The 22,858-nt window shown below is 40.4% G+C and overlaps 1 protein-coding gene across 3 annotated transcripts in view; it reads left to right on the top strand.

Annotated features, from left to right (window-relative positions):
- Positions 1-22,858, top strand: part of SNX24 (sorting nexin 24) — a 153,149-nt gene that overhangs the window by 94,944 nt on the left and 35,347 nt on the right. For all 3 annotated transcript variants that reach the window (XR_013445857.1, XM_078067589.1, XM_078067587.1), the window contains exon 3: positions 890-994. Coding sequence is in view for 2 of the 3 variants with exons in the window: in XM_078067589.1 (XP_077923715.1) it covers positions 890-994 (105 nt within the window). In the remaining variant the exon portion in view is untranslated. The remainder of the gene's footprint in view (positions 1-889; positions 995-22,858) is intronic.

The raw sequence follows: 22,858 nt of genomic DNA, 5'->3' as shown, positions 1-22,858 counted from the left end.
TTCTTTTGTATGTGGTTCCTTCAGACTGCTGCCCAGAAAGGCTTAGCTGAGAACCATGATTTTTCTTGAACAGAATTTGGACCTAATTCTTAGGAGCATTGGAAGCATCATCTTTCTCTTTTAAAAAGCTAAAGTTCATTCTGTTAACAGACCTTTTGAGAAACTTTCCAAATGGTGTGGTCTAATTCATATGGCATTTCCAGTGAGATGGTTATAAACATTGCATTTTGTTTTGACTTTTTATGTGAAATAATATGTAGAAAGTCTTTTTCACCAGAAAAATACTTCTTCTGAGCAAAATTTCTTTCTATTAATTGATTTTGGAAATTATAAACTACTTTACCTCCATTATGATGCATTTACTGAACTTTTTTTTTGCACTTACTGAACTTACAATTTTTCAGAAAAAAATAATTCTGATCTGAAATACTAGATGATATACAATCATAACAACTACCAAAAACACAAAACTCTTATCCTGAAACCTGAACATTTAGGATAGCCAAGTAAAGAATTTTTTTTAAAGATTTTATTTATTTATTTGAGAGAGAGAAAGAGAGCAAGCAGGGGGAGGGACAGAGGGAGAGAGAGAGTGAGAATCTCCAGCAGACTCTACTCTGAGCAGGGAGCATGACAGGAGGCTTGATCCCAGGATGCTGAGATCATGACCTGCGCTGAAACCAAGAGTCAGACGCTCAGCCGACTGAGCCACCCAGGCACCTCTAAGTAAAGAATTTTTTAACAAAATTTCAATATAATTATATTTTCCTCTGCCTTTTTATTGGAGATAGTAGTGGTTCATTTTCTTTTATTGGCTTTTCCCCTCAAAGAATGTCTTTATAACTGAGACATTTTCTGTTTTTTTTTTTTTCTGTTTCTGTCTTTATAGCTGAAGAAATGTATAAAAACTCCAGAAATCCCTTCTAAACATGTTAGGAACTGGGTCCCAAAAGTCTTGGAACAACGACGACAAGGTTTGGAAACATATTTACAGGTAAGATGTGTTTAGATCCTCAGTTAATATAATGTAGCTTACATAAACTTGTATCTCAGTATTTTATTCTCACAACTTATGGGTGAGATGCAAAATACTTCAAGCATTCAAACATTCTGGATTAAAATAAAGAAAGTTTAAAATGATAAATACGTTGTTAGTTGGTTCTTTTAGCTTTAATTAGCGTCTGTTTGTCATTATGTGGATCGAGGAAGTGAAGATTTTGTGGAAAAGTAAAAACTGATGGAAAGCGGGTCTGTCCATTTTTTAATTCAGCTCTACAGATTGCTTTGTTTTTGTTTTTTGTTTTCTCTCCAAGATTTGTTGCTTTCTCCTAGCATTTGCCCAGCCGTTAGGTTTTGGTTGTTGAGGGCATAGAGAAAACTGAATTTTCGTTGGGCCTGGCTAGTCCATCTGTGGAATCACCTTGAGAACGAGTGTATAAAAATTGCTTCAGATGAAGTGCCTACTTCTTTGAAAATTGGGATGCGTGTTTTTGAAGGAATTCGTTTGGATGTTCTTTTCTGCCATTGAGAGGAGCCGGCAGAACTACAGAAGCAGCATGACACTTGTCCGAAGTAAAAAGGAAAAGCAAAGGAAAGGATGGAACAGTGTCAGCTCTTCTCAGTTTTAAAATACAAAGAGCTAGAGGCCTTTGTATGAATATTCCATGTAGTTGTGGATCCACAGAGCACCAGAGGGCAGGCGCTGGGATGGCTCAGGCTGGGTGCTCAGCCAGGACACTGAGCACTGGAGAGGCAGATGCATGAGAATGATCCAGTGAGTGTGGCTGAGAGGACGAGGAAAAGAAGAGCTGGACCTCACCCGAGGGTCCATGATCATCTCTCCTCTAAGACACGTGACATTGCAGAAACAACAGCTCGTACTGTGCTTTCCATTAATAATACCTCTGACCCCTTGAAGCTTTCACGCTAGGATAGGTTCTGTGTAGGCAGGTGGCTGGAGGCTCTGGGAAGCCCACATACGGCATGTGTGACAGACTTTTTCTGGCTGGTTGTGCCTGATTCACTGTTGGTTAGAAGTTGCAGAGAAGCTGTCCCCACAGGCTTGTACTTGGTGATAAATTCAGACGACTCTGTCCCGATGAAGCCCAGAGTCTCTTGGTGGCCTTGTGTAGTTTTCCTGTCTTGACAGTGTTCAACAAGGAAAGCTGACATGCTGAAGGCCTTGTGAGCATCTGAGGAGGGCTCTCTGTACTGTTTTTGTTCTTCTGCTTTGGGGCATTGTGGACAGACCCTTCCCTGCCTCCCTCTGGAAGCGGGAGATGAAAGGAGACGGGGACCACAGATGACAGGAACGTGTGTGGCTGTGTTCCTTGAGGCTGTGTATCTGGGGCTGCGAGACTTCCAGAGCTCCTGGCAACACCGGCGGGCAAAACCAAACCAAAAACCGAGACTTTAGACATTGTATGCGAAGGGTAAGAATTCATGTTCTCTGTAATTAAATGGATTAGGTAAACAATGCATTCTCATAGGCCACATTTTCCACAGATATTGTATATCTTCAGGCTTTCTTTGTGAAGAATGCTCTCTTCTTTTTCCTCCCGTTGTATTTGACACATGACTTCCATTACTCCTTAGTGTAAACAGTTTAAGTTGTTTGTACTTTGGATATAAATACGCAGATAAAATCATCTGGCACAGAGAGGAGTTTACAGTGACTCTCAAATTGAGCTTAGAATTTTCTATTCTCAGAAATAGGACTTGAAAGATGTGGTTAGGGACTGAGAGGGCTTGCTTCCTGTCATGCATTTAATGTTCGTTTTCTTATCGCTTAGGTCACCAAGGAGGTCCAGGGAGCTCTCTCTTCTCCCTTCTCTACCTGATTCCGTTTGCGGGCAGTGGGAGCTAGATGGAATTTGCAAAGATGAGTGGGAATGCTTTATCAGTCCCAAGTGAAATGAAAACCCTGGTTCGCATGTCAGTTTTGGATAACTTTTGGTGTTCAAGTCTCTGTAGGAGTAAGTCTCAGCATGCGCTGGATGGGGTGGCCCTGTTCTGGCCCATAAACCTGAGAAGGTATTCACACCCCGCAGCCATAGCATCTAAAGCTCACGGTGACATTAGAACGTTTTACAGTCCAGTCCGCCTCCTGCCCTTCAGTTATGCTCAGGATTATCCTTTTGGCCTCAGTTTCCCACCCATAGAACAGGCAGATTAGCACTTGAGAGGGCCACAGAAAACAACTCTTCCCCTTGTGCAAAGATCAACTAGTACCTTCGGGACCATGGGTGAGTGTGACAACATTCCCTAAGGTCGCCCACACTGCTCTTTTATTTTAGTAGTGGAGAAACTGAGGTCTGGTGTGGTTACGAAGCCTGCCTCACTCCCTAGAGTTTATTAGTTAAAGACATGGACTGAAATTTAGTTTCTTAACTCCCCGGAGGCTCTTTTCATTCTGTATTGTAGATTCTCTAATTTCTCAGCCTTGATGTAGTTTTACTTAAGGATATATTAATAATCATAAAAGAAAAGGCCTTATAATCATAAACTGTTTATGATTGATAAACAATTTAATGATCTACCTACCCCCCAACTCCCTTGATAGATTGATAGATTAGTGATTTTTTATTTTTGTTTTGTTTTATTTTGTTTTTATTTTGATTGGTTATTTTTCAAATCTGTAACTTGAAAATGTAGAATCCTATGAAAACTGTCAGCATGCATCTGTTTTCCATGTTAAGTCATCTGGAGAGAAACCCAAATCTTAAGAATATATTACCTGGGGTGTGCCAAACTGATTTGACCCTCAGACATGGTTTATAGAATACATCCTGCTTTTTTTTTAGAGAGAGAGATTTTATTTATTTATTTGACAGAGAGAGTACAAGCAGGCGGAGAGAGAGAGAAACAGGCTCCCTCTTGAGCAAGGAGCCCGATGTGGGGCTCGATCCTGAGACCCCTGGGATCATGACCTGAGCCTAAGGCAGACGCTTAACTGGCTGAGCCACCCAGGGGCCCCAGAATACATCCTGCTTTGAGATGACGTCCCGTTTTTCTAGAGACCCCTCTTAAATAAAAGTACAAAAACTTCACAAGGAATGAACCTCCACAGTTAAGTATTAGATAGGCAGGGGGGAAAGGGGATCATCAGAGGAAGAAACATTTTTAACAACTTTCGAGAAGATGGAATGTTCTGGAAGTGCATGAATGGTTACAGCAGAGAGCAGAAGGCAATAGCCCCGAGAGCCTGCGGTAGAGGCAGGAAGCTACCTGCCCGAGGCTTTGCTGGAGAATTTCTGGACTCAGAGTCGGCAGGTGAAACTGAAAACCAGTGGGCCCATTCAGAGTGCACACATGGGACTGATGTCTCGGCCACTTGTTCTCTACGGAATATAGGCAGCCTGATGTTTATGACTGGGCCAAAAATATTTTTAAAGACTTTTCTAATCAAAACAGAACAATACACCAAGATATTAAATAGAATGACCATGGAGAGCTAAGGCTTCTCATGTAGATATTAGGGCCCTGAGTTCACAAACCCCTTCCTACCAACTGAGCCCAGAGGAGAGCTGACCACACTTTCTTTCCATGTGGAGGGAGGTCTGACAGAGCCGCAGAGGAAACCCACCCAAGCCCCCCACACTGCTTTCTTCAGTGAGATCTGATAACCAAGGATCGCCTTTGAAGAACAAAAAGACCAAGATGAACTGAAACACTGACTTGTCAGGATAGAGATAATTCACAACACAAAATATGTCCTAAAGATTGGTTTAATAAATCTAGAGAGCTGCCCAAAAGCATTACATCCAAAAGATGACACTAGGAAACTGTAAGATGAGCAGTGGGGACACACAAGAGTTCTTAGGATTTGTTGTGTCCTCCAACTGGAAATATTCAGTAGCTGCTCTCCAACTGGGAAACTGTTCCATAAAGTACAGATACAAAAACTCTCCAACAAAAGACAAGACACACTGAGGCTCTATCCAGGCCTAACATCCTGGAGTCCTAGAAAGAAAGAAGAGGGGAAAATACAAAAGTAGGGGAGGGAATAATCAAAGGAAAAGTAGTTGACCGTTTCCCAAGCTGGAGGCTCTGAGCCTTTACAAAGACAAGGTGCTCCTAGGCAGAGCACCAAGAATGATAGAAACCCGCCAAGGCTGAGACACAGCGGCAAAATTTCAGTGTGTCAGAGATGAAGATCCATCCGTACTCTTCCAGAAAAGAAAAACAAATGGTGGGCAAGGTTGAGGTTCACTAGTGTCTCCATTTCCTTATCTGAGGCTGGCTTAAAGGGCAGGTCCCTCTCTGTTCTTTGGTAGCAACATGAAATTGCCAGCTGGCTTGGTTTTTAGACAGCCATTTTCCATGGGAAGTTTGCATTCAGCCCTCCTTGCATCTGTTGCAATACTGTGAGAATTATGTTTCTGAGAAAGGGACCCACGTTGTATGTCACTTACTTGAGAACAGCAGAGGTTTATGTTTTCATCTCATTTATAAGGAGGGAACAACAGTTAAATATACAGGGAGGGGCAGCTGGGTGGTTCAGCTGGTTAAGCGTCTACCTTCAGCTCAGGTCATGATCCTGAGGTCTTGGGATTGAGCTCCATGTTGGGGCTCCCTGCTCAGTGGGGAGTCTGCTTCTCCTTCACCCTCTCCCCCTCCCCCGCTCATGCTTGCTCTCTCAAATAAATAAAATCTTTAAAAATATGTATACAGGAAGTGTTGGGAGCTAGAGTGAAGTGGCTTGTAGAAATCGTGATTAAGGATAATCTAAGCTAAAAGAAAATGCCTTAAAATTCATTGGTAGAAGACATTTGCACAGCTGGTGTGGGGTTTGTTATCCAGTGCATGCAGGATGCTGTTTTCAGAAGACCCAATTACCTGACTAGCCTGCCCCTCATGTGTTTTTAAAATTATGCAAGCAGTATAATGTTCCATTGAGCCAGGAGTCTGCAGTGGACCAGAGTATTATATTTTTAACTCTGCCAGTAGTACATGAAGCATTTATTAAAATTGATGCTGTGTGCTTGAAAATGTGTACTCGCTAATTCTTGAGTGCAGTGAGCTATATATAACGGGATGAAGTTTGTTAAGCGTGCTAGTCAATCAGACTTGGCTTTTTGATCTCTAAGCAGAAAGGTGTGTTAAAATGTTCCACTTATATTTCTATGATTACTCCTATGATAGAGCTTAGTTCGACCATCCTCACTTTCTCTTGATCCCTCTCTTTCTGAGTTTTTGCTTTTCTTGCTTGCTTTTGGATTGGTGGCAGATTTTTTTCCCTCTTTTTCTCTTTCCATCTTCTCTCCTCTGTTAGTTTATATCTGTTCTTGTCGTAGTTACCTGTTTTCTTTAGTCTCCTCCTGAACATGACAAGGACCTTAGGATGTTTCAAGTCTGATCACTCTAGATATAGGATTCCAGGTTGACAGTCTTTTTTCAGCACTTGGAAAATATTGTCCTGCTCCCTTCTGGCTTCTATGCCTTCTAATAAAAAAAATCCACTGTCATATTATTGTTTTCCCTCTCTATGTAAGATGCTGTCTTAAGATGTCTGTTTTCAAGATTTTGTCTTTGTCATTAGAAGCTTAATTGTGATGTGTCACGGTGTGCATTGCTTTGGGTTTTTCTTGCTTGGAGTTCTCTTCTTCTCCTTCCCGATTTCTCCTGTCCTTCCAGGACTGTTGATAATAGGAATATATGGTTTGGTTTTTGTTTTTTGGGTTTTTTTTTAGAGATTTTATTTATTTGACAGAGAGAGACACAGCGAGAGAGGGAACACAAGCAGGGGGAGTGGGAGAGGGAGAAGCAGGCTTCCCGCGGAGCAGGGAGCCAGATGTGGGACTCGATTCTAGGACCCTGGGATCATGACCTGAGCCAAAGGCAGACGCCCAACGACTGAGCCACCCAGGCGCCCCTCAGGAATATCTGGTTTTTTTGATACTCATTGAAGATGTGTATCTCATAGCCTTCTCTAAAATTCTGAGTGAAGGGACGCCTGGGTGGCTCAGTCGGTTAAGTTTCTGCCTTCGGCTCAGGTCATGATCCCAGGGTTCTGGGGTCAAGTCCCGCATCGGGCTCCTTGCTCAGTGGGGAAGTCTCCCTCTCCCTCTCCCTACCGCTGCCCCTGTTTGTGCTCTCTCTCTCTCTGACAAATAAATAAATAAAATCTTAAAAATATATGTAAACCTCCTGTCTTAGCTGGCCTTCTCTGACACTGCTCAGTCCAGGGAAGGTTGGGTTTGGGGGACTCTTACCTCCTTTCTGCTGGGTGAAGGTGGAACACCAGATTCCCCACTTGGCCTTCGTTGACCTCTGGGCTGGGAGGGGTGTTCTTCATGACTGCTCAGAGGATGGGAGCTCCAGCTCCCCACATGGTCTCCACTGACCTTGGATAGGGCACATTACTGGCTTGGGGTGGGGGGGAGATCAGAGTCTTGGCTCCCTACTCAGCATCTCTGATACCACCCTGCATTGAGTGCCTCATTGCAGCCTCATGAGGGTGGAAATCTAGGCTTCCCAGTGGGCTTTCGCTGCCTTGAGTGGAAGTGTTTACGTGACTGAGCCACCCCAGTACCCCCTGGCTTCAGTGGAAGTGGACCAACAGTCTCTTCTGTGGTGTTTGGGTTGAGTAGAGTGGTCAGTGTCTAAAAGTTTTCAGTCTTGCTAGGCTGTCTCTTTTCTGGTCTTTTTGCTAGAGAAAACAGGCTTTTATTGGGGCTTGATTTGTCTGCCTCTCTTGGTATTTCCTGGCTTCTGGCTTTTCCTGCTCCAAGTCGAGATACATGAGGCAAAAGGAAAACCCAGGAAAGAGAAAAACTCACCACTGTGTCATTACTTAGGTGCTGGCAGGTTTCATTTCTTCCCTCAACCTTAGATACAATGTCCAGTATAATGTGTGAGTTGTATTTGGCAGGAGGAAGAGGGAAAAGTGTATCTCTTCCATCTTAATAGAACTGGAAGTCTGTCCTTTGACTTTTTAAGTTTTAATATCACGCTTTTTTTGTTTGAGAAATTGTTTGCTTTTTTTGGATTTTTGTTTTGTTTTGTTTTATAATGATTATTGTTTATTTCATTATCTTGGTGCACACACATCATAAAAAGTGAAAAAATAGTGTTCCACATTCTTTTAGCAAAATGAAATGGTCCAAGTTCTTGATGCAAAATAATGTGTGGTAAAGTTCTTCCTATTGAATGAACAGATCCAAAAGAATACTGCATTTCCTTTTTCATCATTTTTCATCATTGATCCCTAAGTGTGAGAAAATTCATCTATGATGGCATCTGAAGTCTCATGATCTGTGATTTTACCTTTGCAACCAATTTTGCTATGTATTATGGAAGCCACTAGTCACATGTGGTTAATGAACATTTGAACATTTGAAATGGAGCTAGTCTGAATGAAGATGTTCTACAAAATATACACAGGTTTCAAAAACTTAGTACAAAAAAAGAATGTAAAATATCTCAATAGTTTTTATTTTTGAAGTAATATTTTGAAATAATATTTTGTATTTATTGGGTTAAACAAAATATATTTACTTGTTTCTTTTTACTTTTTTCATGTGGCTACCAGAGAATTTAAATGTTAAATATACATTTAAAATTATTATAAAGTGTATATGTGGCTTACATTGTACTTCTTATGGAATGTGGTGGTGTAGGGTATTTCTGTCTCTGTTGTCATTGTCTGAGTCTTCTAATAATCGGAAAACACTTTCCTCTGTCGATTTTTTTTCTTTACTGTTTTGAGTAGAAAATTAAAATTTCTGAACATTTAACTGTGTTCATTGAAAACTTTACAAGTAACTTCAAAGATGATGTCTTCAGGACACCTGGGTGGCTCAGTCAGTTAGGCGTCTGCCTTCAGCTCAGGTCATGATCCCATGGTCCTGAGATTGAGTCGTGCATTGGGCTCCCTGCTCAGCGGGAGCCTCTCCCCTTGTCCTCCCCCCTGCTCATGCTCTCTCTCTCTGTCAAATAAATAAATAAAATATTAAAAAAAAAAAGAAGTCTCTAGACATTGAAAGATGATGAGTACTTTGGGCAACACAGTAAGAAAGCTAAAGTGTTTTATGATAATTATTATTTATTTCATTATCCTTCCAGTTGATCCCATCATTCTTCAGTTTTCTTATTGTTTTTGTATTATTTTTGTATTTTCTTAGCATAGTTAGGAATAATTGATGAGTAATGATGAAATGATACTTAGGATCATGAAATAGCAAAGTGTTGCAAAGTATGGAAAAAATAAGGTCACTAAGATTCCATAATATATTTTAGAAAAGAATCAGTAGATGCATATGGTAATCCTAAGATGAAGGAATTTAATTGTCTTCTTTAAAGATACATGAATCTTCTCTGTGTTTTTGGAAGACATGTAAGAAATAATAAAAGTCATAAAATACAAATTTTTACAAATAGAAATGCTTAGGGGCACCTGGGTGGCTCAGTCAGTTAAGTGTCTGACTCTTGATCTCAGCTCAGATCTTGATCTCAGGGTCATGGGTTCAGGCCCGGGGTTGGGCTCTATGCTGGGCATGGAGCCTGCTTAAAACAAACATACAAAGAAAAAACAAATAGAAGTGCTTGATTTTCTGCCTTTTAAATGTGATCTGTCATATTTCTCTTATTCTCTTAGGGTCTTCTTTTCATCTTTGATATTCTTCTGTTTTTCATCTTTGGTGTTCTTCTGTTTTGATATAGAATGTTATTACTATAGTTACTATAGTTATTCTGTATCTAGGTGTAGATTTTTTAAAATATATATTTTTGAGGATTTTGTGTGTGTGTGTATGTGTGTGCACGGGCACGCTCTCTTAATCTGCATGTAGGCACCTTTCAACATTTCTGGAAAATGCTCAGATATCATATCTTTGAATGTTGCCTCTTCCCCTTTTATATTCTATTTTTTAAATTCTCAGTTTCATAATTATAATAACTGATGTCTTCATGGGTCTTAGTTGTTTCTGCTGGTTCTTGCTAATGGTGCTTTGTTTCCTCTTAGGTGTGTATGTATGTGTTTTTGTTTGTTTGTTTTTATTTTTAGCTGAGTAATCCATTTCTTGTACCTTTATCCTTGGGGATTTTTTTTTAAGTCCAGGATTGAATTAAATTTGTACCAGAGAGAATTTTTGCTTGATTTTGCTAATCACCTAGGAACACTATCAACTAGGACTTCTTAGCTTAAAAGTTTTTTGGACTGCACACAAGGTATCAGTTTAAGTTACAAACCTGTGAAGGGGATTATTTTTTTCCCTTCCTCTGACTATGTTTCCTTCAGCAGCTTTATTTGGACCTCTTTTAGATCCCCCATGCCCACCTACCTTAGGCAGACCTTAGGCTTTATCTTCATTTCTTTTTTTTTTTTTTAAGATTTTATTTATTTATTTATATGACAGAGAGAGACACACACAGCAAGAGAGGGAACACAAGCAGGGGAAGTGGGAGAGGGAGAAGCAGGCTTCCTGCCGAGCAGGGAGCCCGATGTGGAGCTCAATCCCAGGACCCTGGGATCATGACCTGAGCCGAAGACAGACGCTTAACGACTGAGCCACCCAGGCGCCCCTTTATCTTCATTTCTTCTGTCCATGCAGCCGCCAAAGTGGATGCTCAAAGTCACAGGGTTCATGATTCACCCATGGGACAGAACCAGCTTTGGTGCTTGCTTATCTGTCAGGATTTCTATTTATATTCAATTTAAGGATGTTCCTGATTCCTTACTTTCTTATCACCTCAGTGATGCATTTTTAAACATTTCTTATATATGTGTGTGTGTGTGTGTGTGTGTGTGTGTGTATGCATATATATTTTATAATATATATTTATATTTTAAAAATAATATATTTGTGTTTACTTTATAAATATAAATTATACAAAATATATTTAAATAGGGTGCCTGGGTGGCTCAGTCGGTTAAGCGTCTGCCTTCGGCTCAGGTCATGATCCCAGGGTCCTGGGATCGAGCCCCGCATCGGGCTCCCTGCTCAGCGGGAAGCCTGCTTCTCCCTCTCCCACTCCCCCTGCTTGTGTTCCTGCTCTTGCTATCTCTCTCTCTGTCAAATAAATAAATAAAATCTTTATAAAATATATATATATATATTTAAATATACATATTGTGTATATATATATATTGTATGTGTGTGTGCGTGTATAACATTTTCAGGATCCTGAGTATTCCTTCCCAAGAAAATATGACCTAGTGGGGTGTTCAAGTGCTAAATCATTCTTCATGTTTAGCCAATTATTATTACCAGGATTTACACTGCCGACTTCTCTGTGCAATGACATACATAATTCCTATAACACATTCTTCAAACAAGGAGGGGTTTGGAAAACAGGTTTAATTATTTTACTGACTGTAAGATTCTATTTGACAGTGTTTGCTTCCCAAATCAAAATGGATCTCATATCCTGTTCACTCAGGGCTGGGATCATGATGCCACAGGAGTGTCCGGGAGGGCTGGGATCATGATGGTGGTGGATACAGTGCGCTTCACCTCAGGTCGTCCTGGGGCATGTGACTTTATGAGATGCCATCACTCCTACACCTGTGCTGTAAAATCAACCTTTCCACATTCCTACAAGGCAGTTCCCGAAGAGGTTGCATCATGACCTCAACATGTTTTTCTTTTTCTTTTAAAATTACATAGCCAGTATGTAGATTGAATGTCTTGGGGTTCATTGAATAATATTTTTTTTATCTGCCCTTGACCCTTTATTCAGCCACCACCCTCCCCACCCCAGTGTGCTTAGGAAGATATTTTCTTCCAAAGTACGCTGGCTTCCTGGTTCCACTGGGCGTATTTTCCAGCCTATTGTCTTTCTTTTCCAGGAGCTTCTTTATTCTCTAAAGATTCTGTGGCTAGAATCTTTGGTCCCATTCCCCATTTTGCAGTAAGACACTGCTGCTGAAATGCTGGAATGGTGTTTTATTTGGGGAATTATTGGGTGAACGACTGCTGTGCTCCTCATCACCTGTTGCTACATGAAAATGCTCGAACAAGGTCCCAGTTACCTCCAGAATCACATGGTCATGAAGTGTCTGGTACCGTCGTGGGCTTTTCTCAGAAACGTCCTCTTTCACTTAATAAGCACTTTCCATACTAGTTGGAGCATGCCCTTAAACCATTTTGTGAATCACATTTTCTGACTTCCACACAGAGTGTATTTGTAGACTTACTTTTTCTTTTTCTTTTTTAAGATTTGTTTATTTATTTGAGAGAGAGAGAGAGTGCACGTGCATGAGTGGGGGTCGGGGCAGAGGGAGAGGGAAAGAATCCCAAGCAGACTCCCGCTGAGTGCAGAGCCGGACACGGGGCTCGATCCCAGGACCCTGAGATCATGACCTGAGCTGAAACTAAGCATTGGACACTTAACTGACTGAGCCACCCAGGCACCCCACTTTTTCTTTTTTTGGAGTGAAGTATAGTTGACATACAATGTCATATTGGTTTTAGGCATGCAACATAGTAAATCAACAATTCTGTACATTATACAGCGCTCACCACCATAAGTGCATTCACCATCTGTCACCATACAATGTTATTACAATGTTATTGATTATGTTCCCTGTGCTGTACTTTTTGTTCATGGACTTACTTTTTAATGATGGTGAACCACTTATAAATTGGATGTTTTACTCTTACATAAAATGTCTATTTCATGGCCAAAAGCCATTTTTTAGATACATTTTTTCATTTTTGGTTCACTTCTTTGAAGTGTGTTAGCATTAGTGTTCTTTTGGGGGAGCCTTTTCTCCATGTACTGTGCAGACCCCCAAAGTTTATTTTTGGTTTTTGTTTGAATCACTCTGTGAGAATTGTAGGATAGGCAGAACTGAGCTGAGAACAACAGAGTAAATGAAACTGAACTGAGTTTCAGGTCTCATGTTTTCAAGGTTCACTTACCAGAGAGGTGCTCCCTCTTGCTTTATCTCAGCCAAATTGCAAAGCACTACAAATCATAAACTACTGGGATTGTGAGTGGTCAGAACTGGAAGGTGAAGTTTAGAACAGGTTTCTGTTTAAGATCTTAGCATTTATCTTTAAGTCAGTTTTACTTCATAAAGCAGTTTTCTCATCATTATTCTCATTTATGTATTCATCGATATTTAAAAAGGTGAAAATTTTCTTCGTAAAATATTTTCATCCTTTCTTATTCTCCACCTTCCACTTTGGTGCTCTTTTTTTTTTTTTTTTAAGATTTTATTTATTTATTTATTTGAGAGAGTGAGAGAGAGAGCATGAGCAGGGGGGAGGAACAGAGGGAGAGGGAGAAGCAGACCCCCCACTGAGCAGGGTGCCGGATGCAGGGCTCCATCCTGGGACTCCGGAATCATTACCTGAGCTGAAGGCAGATGCTTAACCTACTGAGCCACCCAGGCGCCCCCACGTTGGTGCTTTTAAGTCATACACATGTATCTCTTCCTAGCCATGCAACTCTGACTGAGGAGTAATTGAAAATTTCTCTTTGCATCCACCCCTGACAGGGTAATGTCACTGATGAAGGTGTGTAACGTCAGAGTGTAGCAGGGAAGCCCCATGCTGTGCCCATGGCCGCCCCACACCTTATAGCTTAGGTCCTTAGAGTTCTGAGTTTCATTCACAATTAAGAAGTGGTATAATGGCAGTTTTGCTTCTTACAAAGGTCTTCCTTTAAAATGCAACTGAAGTAAAGAACAAGATCTTATGTTTTGGGAGTGTGGGGGGTACGCTCGTGAAAGAGGGATGTACAGTTGGAACTTGACAAAATCACCCGAAAAGCCTATAGAAGTAACAGTATCTATGAAGGACCTGCTTATAACATGAGACACACTGTTCTTTGTTCTCGTTAAAGATTGTGAATGGTGTGTTAAATAATATTAATGGCTAGGACTGTCAGTACTTAACAGTACTTTCCTTGTACAAGTGATTTTATTGATCGATACCGACTCTATGTAACGGGGGCAGATTATTTTTACTGATTTTATCGAAACCTTAACCAAGTTTGTTAGTGTGCCACATATCTTTAAATAGATCTAGATGATGATGTAGATTAAGAAAAGCAAACCACCATCCATCTCTTTTTGATCTGTTAATAACTTAAATCCATCATTGCTAGCGAGTGTTTTCAGATTCTCTTGCGCATACGTTTCTGGTGCCTGCTTAGAAATCCTGGAACCCTGTTTCTGTGGTTGGTTGTTCATACAGGAAAACCCTAACCACCAGAATTTGGCAGACAGGTTTGTCATCATAATTGGTGAAATAATTGACAAAACAGGAAGAAGAAGAAAATTCACAAGTCTGTTCCCTGAATTTCGTTTTTGTCAACAGTGACCTTTATAGATTCGTAGGTTTTGTGATAGTTCTTTAAGACTTTTTTTGTGCTAAGCTGAAAAAACTATGAAAGCTGTAAATACTTAGCACAGTATATGGTATTTCTTCTCATATATTTTAAAGATTTGTATTTTAATTATAGAGAATCCTGGTACTTATTCTCAAATGTGTTTTATTTTTCTCTGTGATTTGCTTGCTTCCCATGATCTCAAAATGGCATGGACTTCATTTAAAATAATTCTTAGTACAGAGCAATTTTTGAAATTTTTGAAAGTAGCCATACATATTAATTCTTTAAAGAAAGCAGTACCCTTTCCTTTCGATGAAATAAATTAAACCAGTATTTTTAAAATTCAGATAATGCATTCTTGCTTCCTTTGGGTGGGTGAGCCTGGCAGAGAAGCCTGACCTACAGAGCTATGGATAAAGAGCCTTCAGAGGTAATACAGGTCAGTGGAGGTAAGGTCAGTAATGGCAATTTGAAAAGCTCTTGGAGGGCGCCTGGGTGGCTCAGTCAGTTAAGCATCTGCCTTTGGCTCAGGTCATGATCTCAGGGTCCGGGGATCGAGTTCCGCGTTGGGCTCCCTGCTCGGCGGGGATCCTGCTTCTCCCTCTCCCTCTGCCTGCAGCGCCCCCTGCTTGTGCTCTGTCTTCCTCTCTCTCTCTCTCTCTCTGTCAAATAAATAAACTCTTTAAAAAGAAAAAAAGAAAAAAAGAAAAGCTCTTGGAACCTCAAAAACATCCATGGTTTCATGGAGAGGAATCTGTGTGGAAGAAGGGAATGGATTGGAAATATGCACTCTAATGCACTGGGGCCCCAAAGCTTGATCAGGGTTAAAACATAAAACTTTGGGAATTTTAAGACTATGAATTATCAAATATTGACCACCTGATTTATCAGTCTGTACTGATTAAAAAAAACAAAACAAAACAAAAAAACTTCTCAGTAGTCATAAAGTTAGGGTTTAGTGCCCTCAACTAGAGCCCTGGGTTAGTAAGATGAATGTTTTGGGCTCAATCCTCCGGTAGAGCTGTCTGGGCTTGTTGGCAGGCTCATGGCTGCATGCTGTTTCTAGAAGGGGGGCAGGTGAGATGTGGAGTATTATCACAGACTTGGACTCATTTCTGGAAAGCCAGCTCAAAGTGCCTTCTAGAAACAAGTAGTCACTGATGTCATTTCATGTTTATGGACCCAAAGATAGCCACATACTGCTTTTTCTTCACATTCAAACTTACCTGAAAATGTGGATGCTTTTTTTCTGATAAAAACTTAACACCCTGAGCTAGCATTCCGTTTCTGTGAGTATTAGTTCTTTTAAGATGGCTGTAGTGGGCTTGAATCCCTCTTCGGTACTACAGTTTTCCATTCGGAGGTTTTAGGAAGGCTGATGTTATTTTTGAGATTCTTCTGATTTGTATTTTATCAAATTTGTGTGTGGTGGACTCCTGAGTTTTAAAAGAACTGGCTTTTTTAGTGAGGTTCACTTTTAGCTTGAGGACTCCACCTTAAAGAAAGATCACTATCTGTTCCACAGTAATTTATTTTCTGATATAAATCGACTGTTTCTTCACAGACATCAAGAGTTCTCTCCTTGCAGATGAATGTATTTTTTTATGTCAGTATTTTTGTTATTGTTCTGATTTATACCTGCGTGCCTATTCAAAAATTTTGAAAAACATAAAGAATAAAAATAAAAGTAGGGCCACCTGGGTGGTGCAGTTGGTTAAGCATCTGCCTTCAGCTCAGGTCATGATCCCAGGGTCCTGAGATCGAGTCCCACATCGGGCTCCCTGCTCGGTGGGGAGTCTGCTTCTCCCTCTCCCTCTGCCGCTCCATCTGCTTGTGCTCTCTTGTGCGCGCTCTTTCTCTCTGTCAAATAAATAAAATCTTTAAAAATAAATAAGTAAAAATTAAAAAAAATAAAAATAAATAAAAAAATAAAAATAATTGTCTGTAGTTCTTCTCCTTGGACCACTGTTAAGGAACCAGGGGCAATTTTTCCTCACAGAGGACATTAGATGATATGTACAGACGTTTTTGGTTGTCAGAATTTGAGGATGGGGTGCTCGTAGCATCTAGTGGGTAGAGGTCAGGGATGCTGCTAGAAATCTTACAATGCACGGGACAGCCCTCAACAAATAGTCATTTGGTCCAGAATGTTCATAGTGGCATGGCTCAGAAACCCTGATTTAAACATCTCAAAATCTTGGTGTGCTCCCTTTGCCTTTTTTCTGTGTGTATTTTTAATCCTATATTTGATGTTACCTCTAATCCTTTATAAGTTCTTCTTTTAACTTAAAAACATATCACAAATCTGCATTGAGAAAAAAATAGAAACATAAAACTGTATCCCAGGCATTTACCGTAACTGTGTTAGGTATTCCCCCGAGACAAGGTTTTTAAATATATCTTAACTTTTTTATTATGGAAATTCTCAACATATAAAAAATAGAATAATATAATAAAATTCCAGATACCCATCATCCGTCTTTAGTAATTATCAACTCAGGGACAATCTTACCTATATTCCCAAACATACCCCATCTCCCCATATTATTTTGAAAAAACTCACAGATGTCTTTTATCTATAAATATTTCAGTATGTATCTCTAACAGATAAAGGTTCTTTTAAAACACTATTTTAATAAAGGCTCTGTAATATTCTATCCTATGGATGCATTATAATTAAGAGCCTACTCTTAAGTTTTTGGATTGTCTTTAATTTTCAACCTAGAGTGTTTGGCGGGTTTTTTGTTGTTGTTTTGTTTTGTTTTTATAGATCTTCATATGGCATATCCTCCTTGTTCTACAGTAGAGGTGAAATAGAAAGTGTGCAAACTAAGCAAGGGAAGAATGAGCACGAGACCCTTAATTTCATTAAACACTGTGTAACTGGTAAAGATTAATGTCCATATCTCTTGCTAATTCTTTCCAATTACTTAGTTCATATAAATTCCCAAGCCTGGTTAATTATGCTGAAGTCAGGTAGTAATTTTGAACAGTGTTCCGACAACAAGGGAATTTTCCTGGTCTAACCTTGCCCTCTCCCACAGACTCTCAGCAGATTAGGCCCTCAGCCCAGAGTCCATTCATTTTCTGCTCAGGCCTAATTGCTGCCGACTGGCTGCCACAGGTATCCGGATAGCCTGCGTGTAAGGAGGCAGGGACTTCTGAGAACAAATAAGGAAAGATTAATTGTTTGTTTTGGTTCCTCCCAAGAGAAATGTGGGTGCTTAATCAAGAAAAATAATTTCTTCTGTTGATTTGGCTTATTTGGAGAAAAGATAATTGTGTAAAGGTAGGTGCAAAATGATGCCTTTTCTAAGAGGTATTGCGACTTACCTACACAAGAGACAAGGGTATAGGGAAATAAACGTAAGACACGGACGAAATGGATGAGGATGGCCCACATTTCTCATAGTAAGTAATCTGGCTGTTGGGCTTTCATTTGGACCAATAGTACTAGCTAGAATTGTCATTTGTTTTGTCTGGATCTTTGGAAAACTAATCAGGGAGACAATAGTGTAAAAAAAAATCAACAACACTTTTCCAAATTGTTCTTAATTGCTGGAGTACAAAGTGAGCTAAATGCTGTGATGTTTCCAATTAAGGAACCTGTTTCAAGCCAGCACTATTAAATCTATCTTTCCCAATCTGATAAATAAGCGATCAAAGAGTGGAGGAGATTAATTGAGAGCAATTAGTTCCAGATTCTTTAAAATAGGTAATGTGAACCAACATTAGTAATGGTTTCTGGCAATTTTGGGTATGGTAACAGTGTCACGCCTTCTAGCCAATCAAAAAAGGAAATTGATGAAATGTTATCATATTGCTTATTGTTTTTAGTATTGAATACCGTTTGCTTTCCCAAATCTCAAGCTATGTGAGAAAGACTTTTGATATGTTCTAAATCAAAATTGACCCTTGAATTTAGTGAATGCATGAAAAGAGAAATGTATATTGTCCCTCTGACAGGAAGAAATAGAGTTGTAAACACCAGAGTCTCTACACTAGGCAGGAGTCAGCCTAATTTTTCTCTAAAAGACCAGCTGGTAAATATTTTAAGTTATTCAGGCCATATAGTCTTTGTCACAACTACCCAGCTTTGTCATTGTAGTGCAAAAGCTGCCCTAAGATGTTAATAAAGGGTACTTAACAAAGGAGAGGGCCTATGTTCTAATAAAACTTTATTTACAAAAGCATGCAGCAGGCCAGATTTGGCCCTTGGGCTATAGCTGATCCTTGCATTTAGAGGCCAGTGCAGATTGGAGCAGATGGCCAACAGGAGAGGGCTGGAATGGAAGAGCAAGGCCTGGCATCAGGGGGATGTGGGTTCAGAGTCCTGAACCTCCCCTCACTGCTGTCTCAGCTAGGGTTGTAACTTAACCTCTTTGGGCACTGGTCACCTTTTCTGTAAAGGGGGTAAAAAGGCAGACCTCGTAGAGTTGTTCAAGAGGACTACGTGAGCTAATAGACACAAAGCACCATCTTCAGGACGATGCAGGATGTTGTCACTAGAACGTTCTAGTGGAAATCTTTTATCCATTCACTGACTTACTCATTGATTCATAAACACTTTTGAAGGTCCTGTTCTGGGCCACATAGTCTACATGGCGCTTTGCATGTATTCCTTCATTATCCTCACCACCATCCTCTCTCAACAGCATCATCTGGTATTTGAAGTCAGTCTGCCTAAATATGGACCATTTTGTATATGACAACATGCACTAAGCCTATGTGTAAAGCACCTCTGTTTTCCTCAGTAGACCAAATAGTAGCATGTAAATCAGGTAAATCAGCTTGAACCTTTTTAAGAACCTACTGGTCAGGGGAGACCATTTGAAGAGTGCCTGTGTGGGGATCTCATCCCCAAGGGAGCAGTGCATGCAGCCCTCCTCCCAGCGAGTGTCCAAGGCCAAGTGTGGTCGTGAAACTTGAAATTCTGTGTATTTTTTTTATACGGCAGGGAAGTGAAGTGGGCTTTGTTATTATTGCTGTTCATACGGCTTCCGGCCCTTTCACGAGTCCAGATGTCAGACAGCTTGGAGTCCACCACCAGGGGCCTCTCTCGGGCACACTGGCTTGTGTGTTCACCATAGCCTCTTGCACTCTGAGGTGCCTGATGAGGTTTTATTACTTGCTTCCACTAAACCCCATGGGTTGCATGACTTGCTTAGAACAAAACCTCTCAGAAGGTGCGAGTCACTTGAAAGGATGCCTTGCAAAGGAACTGCAGACTGAAGACAAAACCAGAAATTGCTTGCCTAGATGTACCATGAACAGCAGGAAGGGGGCAACCTGGCTGTCCCTGGGAACCCCAAGTGGAAAAGCCAATGGCTTTTGAAAGAACACAGACCTAGGAGAAAACATTTTGAAAATGGATGTTCGACCAAGTTTCTGTCATTATGGGATTTGGTTGCCAGGATTAATGTGTGTAACCTAAAAATCTCTCTACTTCCCTTAAAACTTGGAAACAGAATTTTCTAGCCTGTTCAGAAACCTTTCACAAGAAGAGTTTCAGTGGGTCTTGGATCCAGATTTTTCTAAATGCAACGTTTTCCCCTTGTTCTCCAAGAACAACTGTGCGGCATCAGGAAAGAAGGGAATTTCGTGGCCAAACCTCATTAAAATGTCTTTGTGTTATTGGAGGAATGGCATGGGAAGAATTGGTATTATGACTTAGTAAGTGCAGCCGTTGGATCTACCTGTCTTTGTGAGATAACTCTTGTTGACAAAGGCAGTTCTTGACACCAAATATTGTTGAAATAAACAAAATTCTCGAACACAGTGGAGACCAATCACTGTGTTCCACCTTTAGACAGCGCACATTGTTCTCATCTTAAAGTATCATTATTTGTAATTTTTAATAAAAACAAACATTCTTTCTCTCATTGATAAGCACAATAAAATAAAATTTGTTTTAAATCTTATTTCATCTTTATATTACTTTCAATTTTCCTTTTGGGTGTGTTTTACATAGCACATAATTTTTTTTTTTTTTTTTTTTTTTTTAAGTAGGCTCCATGCCCAGCTTGGAGCCCAATGCAGGGCTTGAACTCATGACCCTGAGATCAACACCTGAGCTGAGAGCAAGAGTCAGACACTTCAATGACTGAGCTTCCCAGGTGCCCCTACATAGCACATAATTAAAGCAGTGATAGCTTTATATGGGGTATGATTAAGTAAACACATGTATTTTAGGGTGAGGGCTGAACTCTTTTTCATTTGAGAGGCATATGATGAAAGCTGTTTAGGATATACTGCTCCCTCTTCAGGAGATCCTCTGTTCCATTCATGCCAAGGTGTTTTAAGTAAGTGAAATAGTGTCATTACAGTGTGTTTAGAACCTTCAATATATGTATATTCTTCCTGTAGGACTTACTTATAATTTATTAAACAAAGTGCTCTGTTTCCCAAAATCAATTTTTTTTAAAGGCCTTTCCCAATTCAGAGCTTGGCCAACTCCCATCTTGCTTTTGGACTCTAAGTGGTGGGTTATTTTCAGGCTAGACGAAGAGCTTCACCTCCACATCCCTGAATCCAGAGTGAATTCTAGTTGTGACAATACCCTTAAAGTCTAAAGAATGTCTAATACTTTCAAAATCATTCCCTGGCTTTGCCTTCTCTCCTTCTCTTGTCCTCGTTTACAGAATGGGCAGTGTCTTGTTTTGTCTTTAATTTTACTTTTTCCACAGAGGTTGTTTGCTCCTTTGGTGGGGATTGTGGCTTTTATCCCATTTTCTGTATTCCCTGGCCCTCATAGTGATCGGAAAAGACTTGTCATTGTCTCTTGCCCCAGAGTGTCTTTCATGTTGCAGATACATAAATAAATTGATTTTTCTCCCTCATCCACCTGGGCAGGAAGGTAGGGCAGTGACATCTGAGCGGAGGATATGTTGTTGGAACTCTCATTGTCTGTCTCTGTTACTGTTTCAAACCATTCACTGTAGGAGACTCACCCTGGATGCCTCATGCCCTACTGAGGCCTTTTTCCTATTCCATTTATTCCAGATCTACAACTGAATTCAGCACCATCATACCCAGGATGCTCCTTGGGCTTATTTCCAATATTACTCATCATTGCCTTGTCACCCCCTTGGTGGAGACTTTCTCTACAGAGTCTCTCTTGTACTGTTATGGAAACATCTGGGCCATTCTGGGCCATTCATAGGTTCCTTTATAAAATCATTCTTCCCACTAGTAATAGCCCCATGACTGTGTCCTGCAGGCTATTGGGATGAGTCAGAGAAGTACTTTCCTTGGTCCTCATTGCCAACCCATTGTCATTGTTCACGGCTCTGGTCCCTTTCTCCAAGATCATCATGGTAGTTTCCTCATTAGCTTGGGCTACTTGAGTTCACCCCGAGATGAATATTCCTACTCAACTTCATTTCTGGCCGTGATACCCATCTGCCAAACAAGACTTGCTATTCCTGGGCCAGGTGTCCAGAATTCCATCCTTACTCTTCCTGTCTCTAATGTGCCAGCCACACTGGCTTACTACCTGCCCCTCATCTTGGCCCTCTTGTTTTTCATACCCTGTACCTGGCACATCCCTTTTTCTCATGTCTGTTTACCAAAGCACCCCAAAAAGTTCATTTGCAGTACCCCCTCTTTCAAGGGACCTTTCTCAATTCTCCATATCCGGATGTGATATTCTAAAACCCTCGGGTACCTTAGCTGACCGCTATGCCAGCATATCTTACCTTCTGTTACAGCTCCTAGGGTACTGGTCTTACTTCCCCCCTCCCCCGGATTTCCAGGCCTGTCTGCCCCGCAGCGGGGCTCCCCCCAGCATCTTCCAGCTTCAGCCCAGTCCACCCTGGTTGCTGTCCAAGCCTGCCAGAGGAATAGTTTGTTTTAATGATATCTGATACTATTCTAACCCTTTCTTTTGTTATTTTTTTGTCCTTCCCTGATAGTTTGGAACATAATCTTTTACTGAAATAAAAGTAGTACCCACTGTCATCATGCAATATTTTATTGCATCATGTTCTCTGAGTTGATAGTGGTATTTCTGTATTATTAGGTATGTGCAACATTTAAAATTGGGCTGTGTGGAAATTTTAAATTGTATACAGCAAAGAGGTCACCACAAATTCAAATCATAAGACAAAATGACTGAAAAAAATAGGCACAGTACATAGGACAAAAGTCTAATTTCTGTGGTATGCAAAGAGCTTTTACAAATCACTAAGAGGAAGATAATCTAATAGGAAAATGGACAGAATCCATTCATTTAAAAAAATTGTAAATGCTCAGGAAACTAGAGAAAAAGATACCTCATTATTAATCACAGGGTACTAAATTAAAATGAGGTATTTACTTATGGAACCACAAAGATTAAAACAAAGCATTTGTACTCAGCGTTGGTAAGGAATAAACATTCCCATATTCTTTAAGGTGACTGCCAGGTACAGCTGCCTTTTGGAAAAGCAGTTTGGCAATTCCCTCTCTATGAATTGATCCTACAGTTATTCTTGCATAATTGGGCTATGCTGTATGTAAGGCATGTATTTCACTGCAATAGAGTTATAAAAATTGCCCGATAAGGTGGGAATTGGTTAAAAACCTATTGGAATAT

The sequence above is a fragment of the Halichoerus grypus genome, chromosome 2 (genome assembly GCF_964656455.1).
Source record: "Halichoerus grypus chromosome 2, mHalGry1.hap1.1, whole genome shotgun sequence".
NCBI lineage: Eukaryota > Metazoa > Chordata > Mammalia > Carnivora > Phocidae > Halichoerus > Halichoerus grypus.
This window is presented reverse-complemented; position numbering and strand designations above follow the sequence as displayed.